Here is a 9,835-nt window from a genome sequence, read left to right on the forward strand (position 1 = left end):
ATTAGAGTAACTTCACAGAAGTCAGTGAGGAATATTTACCTAAGGGGAGTTGTTGTGGTTTAACCCAAGCCAACAACTAAGCACCACACAGCTGCTTGCTCACCATGCCTCCTGCAGCAGGATGGGGAAGAGAATCAGAAAAAAAACCCTTAAAACTCATGGATTGAGACAGGAACAGTGTAAGAACTAAAATTAAATATTGTAATAAAAATAATAAAATATAACAAGATTTTTCATTTAAAGGACTATAACAAAGAGAGAAATAAAACCCAATAAAGGACAAGTGATGCACAATGTAACTGCTCGCTCTTTCCTCATGGATGCCCAGGCCCTTTCTGAGCAGCAACTTTTCCCTCCCAAGCAGTACCCCTCGTTTATGTACTGGGCATGTATGGAAGAGTCCTTTGCTAGTTCAGGTCAGCTGTTCTGGCCACACTCCTGCAAGCTTATTGCACATCTCTTAACTGGCAGAGCATGGGAAATTTGAAAAGTTCTTCACTTAAGATAAGTGCGGCTTAGAAATAGCCAAAACATTATAGTCAAACAGCCTTATCAACATTATTCTCACACTAAATACAAAACACAGCACTGTACCAGATAGTCCCTTGGAATAAAATTAATGCTACCCTAGCCAAAACTGGGGCATGAGAGAAGGGAAAGAAGTTCACGCATTGGGCTCAAATTCAAAATCCTAGACTATAATCCTGTAGCACATAAATCTTACCTCTGGAAACTACAAATATGATTGGCTAAAAGGACAGTTCTTTTAGGTCTAGCACTGCCATTTTTATGTTTGAATTCACTTTAACACAAACTATTTATCCACTTTGTCAAAAATACCTAGTAACTGAAGAACTCTGATGTTCCACTGCAGATTTTTGGTACTGATCCACTTTGTGATACTGCTACATTATACAGCCTACAAGAAAAATGTGAGGAGGATTCTGTCTTATTTGACAGCATCTCCTTATGCTTGATTCTCCAGTTATTGTATGGTATCATCCTGAATTTGTTATATGAGCTTTGGTTGCTATGGAAATCATCATCTGCTAAATTCAGCATTATTGATCAACATGAGAATACTTCAGTGTGGATCCTTTTCAAATTTGAGCTGCAGTCTTTAGACAAGGTTCTGAACACTTCTTTTACAGGAAAATCCATAGAAAGTCAGAGAGAAATAAATCTCAGTGAAACAACACAGATCGCCACTAGTCTCCAAGCTCTGCAAGGATCTGAACAGATTGCAACCATCCTGTAGCTCTATCTCTACTACCACTACCCTGAAAGCTGGGGTCTTCTATGACTTCAGAGTAATTTATTCAAAAACACCTCCAAAGTGCAGTTCTTGAACTAGTGTGGGTACTGGAAGGAGTATATATCATAATTGGCTCTGGTTTTGTAGTCAGTTTATCCTCTCTCAGATGGAAACCCTTGGTAATTCAGATAGATTATTTTCAACACTTACATTTGTTTATTTACAAAAAGCTAAACCACCACAACATAGCATCATTCTTTAGTCTCTTCAAGACCTGGTTCACATTTTTATGTGAAAACAAAATGAATCCATTTTCTTCATTAACTGACAGAAGGTTAATTAGCACACAAATAACTCCATGTTTATGAATATGTTTTAAAAATTAGTAAGGCAATAAATCCAAATGGAGACAAACTAATTTTGAAGATCAAGTCTGCAAAACCAAATATTGTTAATATTACATACACAAGTAGCCTGATTAAGTCTATAGGATCAATGCTTTGAGGATTATTTGGGCTGTGAAATACTAGACAAATACCATATAAAGCCAGAAAATAAAATCACAGACAAATAAAAAGTAAATGTACTGAATATTGGAGCTAAGTGAGACTGACTGCTGACTCATGGTTTGTGAATGACTTACACCAAAGGCTGATCAATGTTTACCACTAAGGCATTTATATAGTCTTTTGTCCCACATATATGGTGTCTTGCAAAAGTGTGACTTTAATGTTGTCCCCATCAGAGTACTTCTGCTCTACTGGGCCACTTGTTATCCTGAAATCTGCAATAATTTACCATTATTTCTATTCAGTTCGACCAAGTCAGCCAATAGGTTCAAAAGCAAATTGAGGATCAAAAACAACACAGAGTACAGCTGTATATGCCTTGTTTCCACAGGAAACATTAAGAATACAAAAGCACAGAAAATGGTTCATCAATATATGTGATTCACACTCAAATTATTCACAAATTATGAACTGTGTATATGACTATGACTCATGAAGACAGTACAAAAGGTTCCTTGACGGTGATCTTGATGTTCTACTCAGGAACACATTCAAGCATCCAACATTAGTCTTTTATAAGGATGTGTTTGAAAACAGAACCACAGTAAAAAGTACATGTAACAATTTTTTCAAATATCTCACAGAACTGAACAGAAAAAAAGCTGTAGAGAGCTATAATCATAAATTGCTATGCACACTACAGATGGGAACCTTTGCATCTTCCCCTTCTGTGAAAAAGCAAGGAAAATATTTTTAGCCACGACAACTTACATCCTGAATTCTATATATGCAACAGTAAGGTGCACATGGGTCCTTCATCATAACAGATTTTTATTTATCATAGCCCACACAACTCTGTGGATGGCCCTGGTCACAAGCAGCAGGTTACAGAGGATTTAAATCTCTTCTTATTTAAGTACATGAAACCATAAAAAAAAAAATCCCATGTTCACAGTCCATCTTTATTACAGACAACGCTCTATGCTGACTACAGTCATGCTGTTCTTATACAAAATGCAGATTACTGCAGCTTAAAATCACCTGCATAATAGCTACAGGAGATACAGAAGATCAAGAATATTCTCTTTATGCTTTTGTATGCTTTAGCAGCAAGAGCTAAACAAACAGGGCTTTGAGCAGGAGCATGCTTTTTAGCTAAGCAGTCCACGTGATTCTCCTAACAGACCTACAACCCTTAGGCTATGCAGCACCCTTTTCATTCTGTACTATGGCAAACTTCTTTGATACAAGCTTCGATGTATGCCTTCAACATGTTGAGGCATGAGTGCATAGTAAGAGCCAGTCAGTAGCTTTTCTCTTAAATAAATGTAGGTATTTCTGGTTTCATTCACTTAGGACCTGGTTCTGAAGGTTCAGAGTCAGGATCTGGATCTACCACCTAATAATCCTAATTCAAGAAACTAACTTCTTTGGATATGAAAATTTATTGCAATTCAAATTAAAAGGTTATTCCAGAGCACAGGAAAAAAAAAAAAAAAAAAACCCAAACCAATACCTTTTGTTCTATGAGTCAACCCTGGCAAAAGTTACAATGGGAAGGTACAACTGACACAACCACAGAAAGCCAGACTCAAAGAAATCACTGATCAGTACCAGGATCAGTTGGACCTACTGCAGAATGTATTTTTGCCTAAAATGTTCTAGATAATTAAATTAGGTATTGGTAGGAAACGTTTCCTAAAGTCTGCTCCAAACCCGCCTTGACAAAGTTTAAGCATTTTTGTTTTCTCCACACTGGATACAAAAAGTTTATCCTCTTTTTTGCACTGTGACTGTGACAGCCTTTGTGTATAACAATGTTCTGAAGAAAATGCTGAAGAGCCCTGTTTCACATGGCATCACACAGGCTAGCTGAAGGAAGTTGGAAGGGACCTGTGGGAGTCTGACATCCCTGATCAGAGTCACCGAGGAACCATTGCTGAGGATTATGTCTAGATGGCTTTGGAAGATCTCCAAGGATTGAGAGTCCTGCAGCTCTGTGGGTAACCTGTGCCAGTGCCCTATCATCCATACAGACAACACTCTTCTTCAGCAGGGGGTTGGACTAGATGATCTCTAGAGGTATCTTCTAAGCCCTACCATTCTATGATTCTATACATCAACAGCTTCTCAGTGAGGATGTTACAGGAGACAGTGTCAAAAGCCTTACTCAAGTCTTGGTAGACAATAACTACTGCTCTCTCCCTAGCAGTGCAAGGTCATTTCACCACAGAAGTTTAATAAGTTGGTCAAGCATTGGTGAATCCATATTGACTACTCCTGATGCTTTTCTTGGTTTTCCTGTGATGGGAAATAATTATCAAGCTTAACAACCTAACAAGCATAGCCATTTGACAAGTTTATCATTTCATCTCAGTAATTTTAGAAATTATATCCCTAATGCTACAGTTTTTCTTTTAGGGAAAAAAAACATGCTAAATTAATAGTAGAACTTAACAAATACCTATACTGTTGCATTATTTCTCATTCACCGATGTTTTTAAGTCTTATCAGGGAAAAGAACTGATGAAAGAAGCAGTTGAAATAATACTCTGCTACCAAACAGTACCTCCTAACCATGGATTACTAAAACCAGTATGCTAGCTTTGTTAGCTCTACTAGTTGTCTAGCAAATACAATTGTTCTGTCCCAGGGAACCAGGATTTTTAAAAGATCTCAAAGAAAATTGGGTCAGTGGATGTATATCTGCCTAAGAATCCTTTTAATCCTCTTCAAAATTATGATGTGGCATACTCATGAGTATTTGCAACAGAAGGATAAAGTGCTTTAAAGGGACTTCAGTCTTTCACTTCTGAGTGAATTCAAAGGAAGCTTACACACAGGTGTCCTGGTTTCAGCTGGGGTAGAACTATTTTTCTTCCTAGAAGCTGTGTTGTACAGTACTGTGTTTTGGATTTAGTGTGAGAATAATGTTGATAAGGCACTGATGTTTTGGTTGTTTCTAAGTAGCCCTTATCCTAAATGAAGAACTTTCCAGTTTCCCATGCTCTGTGAGCGAGGAGCTGCACAAGAAGCCTGCAGGAGCAGGACCAGGACAGCTGACCTGAACTAGCCAAAGGGCTGTTGTGTAGCATATTATATATATATAAATAACATAAATAAATATAGACTGAGGGGAGTTGGCAGAGAGGGGCTGATCACTGGTTGGGCATTCGTCAGCCCATGGGGCAGTGGGCACGCTGGTAAGCGAGTTGTTTGCATGGTGCTTAGTTGGCTTCTGGGGTTAAACCATAATTCTCAGCTTTATCACAAAGGTCAATCTTCTCTCACATTCAACATGCATGAGGTAAACTCAAAGTTTATAAAGAATGCACAAGGTCCTGCAGAGTCTCTTGTTGTGGTAGTTTTACCCTTTTTTTCCCCATTGTTATAGAACATCATTCCTAACTAATTATTGTGTATTCTCTGCCTTAATTATTCCAAAATAACAGGTGTGCTGCCTGAAACTAATCTAAGAAATGGAAAAACAGCAGCACCAGCGCAGCATTCAACATTTACCTACTGAAAAGGCCTGATGCCAAAAATGGCATTCACACCCTTGGAGCTGCAGAACCTCTTATCAAATCCTAGCTGGCTGCTAGTTGTGTTTTACCAGGGCAGTATTTGCAGTGCTACCGATGGGTAAGGGCGTTTGTAAGCTCAAGTGTTGTCCGCAGAAAGCACTTAGCTCACAGCCCTTAAACACATAAACACAACATATTTATCCATCACTCGTACCACGTTACGTGCTGCAGCTGTTACAGCATTCCGAGTGCGGGGAGTGCATCTTAAGTTCAAAACACCCACATGACCGCCCGGTCCGCAATACAGCCGTGGCACCTGGGCACACGCCATGCGTTCCATGTAGAACTCAAGTATTACCACCAGGCCAGGGGCTGCTCCCTCGCGCCGCCTGAAACGCGCCGCCCCCGCAACCGCGGCCACGCGCGCCAACCAGACCGCAGCCCCACCGCGGAGCTCGGGCACGGACACCAACGACACCAACGGCCCCGCCCCTCCCACCGTCCGAACCTGCTGGAACGACCCTCCCTCGGCCGCGCCGGGCCAATCGCGGCGGGCCCTGCCCCTCACGCCCGTCTTTCGGCAACGCGCCACAGCCTCGCACGCCTGACTCGGGCCAACCCCGCCCCGCGCCCCGCCCCTCCCTGCCCTTCTCCCAACGGTCACGGCTTTCGTAATACTCCCCTGCAGCTCCCGAGGGCTGGTGGGCGGCCGCGCGACACGCTATTGGCTGCCGCGGACAGGCCAATAGGAGTCGGGCCGTTGGATTCAAACGGAGCGCGGCGCAGAAGCGAGCGGTTAGTCTGCGGTGCTATTCGTGTGCGTGAGGGGAGCTGTCCTGAGCTTTCGTCCAGCTGCCGCCCTCTCTTGCTTCTCGCCATGGCCGAAAAGCAGATCTACTATTCTGACAAGTACTTTGACGAGCAGTACGAATACCGGTATGAGGCCGTGGGGGATCGCGGGAGGGCCCGCTGAAGGGCTTAGAAAGGGGCTCGGGCCGGCCGTTTTGAAGGGAGGCGGCGGCGGTAGCCTGGGCACGTCCCGCTCCCGGGCCTTGTGCAGTGCCCGTGGCGAGCGAGCCCCGACCAGAGGGGCTTAACACTTTCTCGTAGCGGGAGGCCGTTCCTCGCCTCTTCAGAGTGGGTTTTTGCGTAGCTTTCGACTAGCTGCGTGGAGCAGGTGCCCGCCTTGGCCGGGCTTGCAATCCGGGCTTCAGCCGGAGAGCGCTGAGGGAGCCGGTGGGCGAGGGGCGGCTGTGGCAGGACGAGCCCGGGCCCGGGCTGCCGGCGGTGAGCGCTCGGTCCCTGCTGCTGGCAGACGGGTGGCGGCCGCCGCGGGGCGCGTGGGGGTGGCCGGCCCCGTCCGTAACGATGGTGGCGCTGGCGCCGAGCGCGCGGCCGCGGCGCCTCGGGAGGAGGAGGAGGTCTCGCTTCGAGTCTGAAAGGAGCTGACGCAGCCAACTCCAACCTTTGGGTTCTGAGTGCTCTACGCGTCTATGGGGGACGTCTTGTACTGCCTCAGTTCCAGCTCTGCACGTGGATGAAGTACACCTTTTCAAACGCATCAAGTTTAAAGGCGGTTTGTAAGGTCTCATCAAAACATAGTAGCAATAATAGATAGTCCTGGAACTACTAGCTTTAAAAGCTCAGTTAGAGCAACAGTGACTTCTGAGTTATAAATTATACTCTTAAGTTCAGTCCTCTAGATTTAACTGAAAGCACTACTACGCATCAGCTGGGTTCTTTTTTTCTTCTCTGTAGAGATCCAAGTGCTCCTCTTGCCATCTGACTACAATCATAAAAAATAAGGTTGAATGTTTTGCATAAACGGTAAAAGAATTTGCTACTGTGGAGACTAGGCTGTACTTCTCCTGAGCTCAACAGATTGGGCTTTTAAGTGATGTTAAGTGTCTGTCTCTCTAAACAAGCACTGTAGTGTCTGTGGAAAATGTAGGTTACAAAATATGGACAAGAGTGACTATCAATCCTAAGTCAATGCTATGACAGATGCTTATTAATCACTGGTATCAGTCAGCACCCTAGACTTCTTTGTAGACAATGCTGGTGTTCCTAACTAGACTTGCTTACTTTCTTTCAGTGTAGATATGTGCAAGTTTTCTAGTTTATACAAGCATTTGTGTGTATAATGTTTGTTTAATTATTAAATCTCTACAGACATGTGATGCTGCCAAGAGAACTTTCAAAACAAGTGCCAAGATCCCATCTGATGTCTGAAGAGGAGTGGAGACGACTGGGTGTTCAGCAAAGTCTTGGCTGGGTTCACTATATGATCCACAAGCCTGGTAAGCATATCTGAGCAGAATTAGATGAACAAAAGGGTCTAAAATATCACCTACCTGGTGCTCAGCTGAAGTGTGAAGTATGTAATTGCTCCTGCAGTGGGATCCAGATGAAACTGACTACTGAACGTTTAGACTTCTCTTTAGCTCCTTGCCATTTTAGCAATTTATCAACAAAGGCAACACAATAGCCTTTAAATTAAACCTTCATGTCTTGCTCCCTGAATTGCAAAATGCTAACATTGTCCTAGGTATGTGTGGTATGTTCAAGATGTACTGGAAATGGCCTTTCATGATAACTTACTGGTGATAGATGAATCTTAGCAGCATTGGAGTTCCAAGTTTCAGAAGAACTGGGTGAACAAATTTAGTGTAACTGTCCTTTACCTGGACATCTTGGATACTTTAGGCTTTCTTGAAGGAGTTTACAATTACATCAGATCAATAATAATATAAGCTGGCTCTATTAACTAAATTGCCTTTGTTGAGGCTGGATGCTGTATACCTAACAAGGACAGCATCAGCAGCTTCTTCATCTAAATTACAATAATAAAGCTCATTGAATAGTCTAATGTAGAGAGGTAGCATTGGTACAAACGCTGCCTCTCTGAGTTTATTCTTACCCAAGAATACTGTTTTGGTTTTTTTTTCCCAGTACTGTATCTTAAATTTACAATACAATATTCAGTGCAAAACTTTCAAAGTATTTTTTTGCCAGTTGTAAAGTTACCGCCAAATTGATCTGTTGATACTGTGCATGAGGCTGGATTTGCAGACTTCTTAATTTGTTCATTATTTGACAGCAAAATGTCATCCAAGGCTTGCTAAATGTAAAAAAACCTTGTAACCAAAACTTTGGAGACAGATTGACACTTTGTTTGATTTTTGTTTCTGCAGAACCACATATTCTTCTCTTCAGGAGACCACTTCCGAAAGACGAGAAGAAATGAACCATTGTCTGTACACCTTCTCCTAAATCTTCTGCAACTATGTATATGAGTGTATATATGTTGGTAGTATTCAGTGAATACTTGAAAATGTACAAAACATACATCCATACCTGTGCATGAGCTGTATTATTCACAGCAACAGAGCTCAGTCAAATGCAATTCCAAGTAGGCTGCTATTGTGTTCAAAGAGAGATGAAACTGTCCTCTTTACTGTTTGTCTATCTGACTTCTCAGTGAATTTCAATAAAATTTTTCATGTTTTTGACTAGATGATCACTTGCTACTTGTGTTCAGTAACTATTGCACTTAGCTTTTCTGTTGAAGTATCTACGCTTCATGTTAAAAGAGTACCTACTTAATGCAAAAAAAGTAACTTGGTGAACCCATTTTGCTTCTCTGAAACAGTTTGCCCGGCAGGTAAAAGTTCCTAACCCAGAGTTGTGTGACAGGCATCTGAAAAGAAAGCTGGCAGGCATAGGTGATACTCGGACAGTCTTCTGACATGCGCAAGTTATGAGACTCTAGTTCATGTAGGCTATAATGGAATAAATTTTTCTGCAAAGACTACTTACCCTGCTTCTCGAGGTCAAGCTTGGATTGGGTATTGGGGGGGAAAAAGTAACTCACTGAGGGTGGACAGGCTCCCTAGGAATGTGGTTGTGGCCCAAAGCCTGCTGGTGGTTAAGAAGTGTTTGGACAAGACTCTTGACGATGTGCTCTAACATTGAGGTTGCCCTTTGTGGAATCAGGAGTTGGACTTGGCCCTCATGGGTCCCTTCCAAAGCACGATATTCGATGATGACCTTATATAAATTTGTTTTAAGGTGTTAAGTAGTACTTAAATATTTCATAGAGATAATGCTATGTTTCTTTACTTTGGTATCTTTCTGCTGCAAACTTTGTAGTCTGGGGTTTTAGCTTGCCCTTCCTGTCTGGCATGGTTTTTCTTCTGGGAAGCTAACTTGTACTCTGTCTTTGTGTAGGCAGCAGTTCTAAGTGTGGTCAAAGTAAACTGCTTTTCATCTGACAAAAGTGGCTGCTGGTTGTAGGACAATATAAACTCCCTGCCTTTGCTGTCATTGTGGATTCATAGAATCACTTCCTCTGGAAGAGATCTTTAAGATCAAGTCCAGCCTTTGTTCCAAGCCAAACAACCACTAGACCTCTTATTTCCCTAAGTGCAACATCCAACTGTCTCTTAACACTTCTAGGGACAGTGACTCCAGCACCTTGCTGGGCAGCCCGTTCCAATGCCTGACAACCCTTTCAGTAAAGCAATTCCTCTCAATATCCAGCCTGA

At 42.5% G+C, this 9,835-nt stretch overlaps 1 protein-coding gene across 1 annotated transcript; it reads left to right on the forward strand.

Moving 5' to 3' along the window:
* The first annotated feature begins 6,026 nt into the window (after positions 1–6,026).
* Positions 6,027–8,713, forward strand: CKS2 (CDC28 protein kinase regulatory subunit 2). Its single transcript, XM_062018885.1, has 3 exons — positions 6,027–6,224; positions 7,461–7,588; positions 8,483–8,713. Exons 1-3 carry the CDS (start codon positions 6,166–6,168, stop codon positions 8,533–8,535), a joined length of 240 nt encoding a protein of 79 aa, XP_061874869.1. The 5' UTR covers positions 6,027–6,165; the 3' UTR covers positions 8,536–8,713.
* Positions 8,714–9,835: the final 1,122 nt, after the last annotated feature.

The sequence above is a fragment of the Colius striatus genome, chromosome Z, assembly GCF_028858725.1.
Source record: "Colius striatus isolate bColStr4 chromosome Z, bColStr4.1.hap1, whole genome shotgun sequence".
Classification (NCBI taxonomy): Eukaryota; Metazoa; Chordata; class Aves; order Coliiformes; family Coliidae; genus Colius; species Colius striatus.

Bases quoted from the DNA above. Each gene is read 5' to 3' on its own strand.
- CKS2 (XM_062018885.1), top strand. From the start codon at position 6,166: ATGGCCGAAAAGCAGATCTACTATTCTGACAAGTACTTTGACGAGCAG. The intron at 6,225-7,460 runs GTATGAGGCCGT...AAATCTCTACAG, and splicing joins GACGAGCAGTACGAATACCG to ACATGTGATGCTGCCAAGAG. The intron at 7,589-8,482 runs GTAAGCATATCT...TTGTTTCTGCAG, and splicing joins CTATATGATCCACAAGCCTG to AACCACATATTCTTCTCTTC.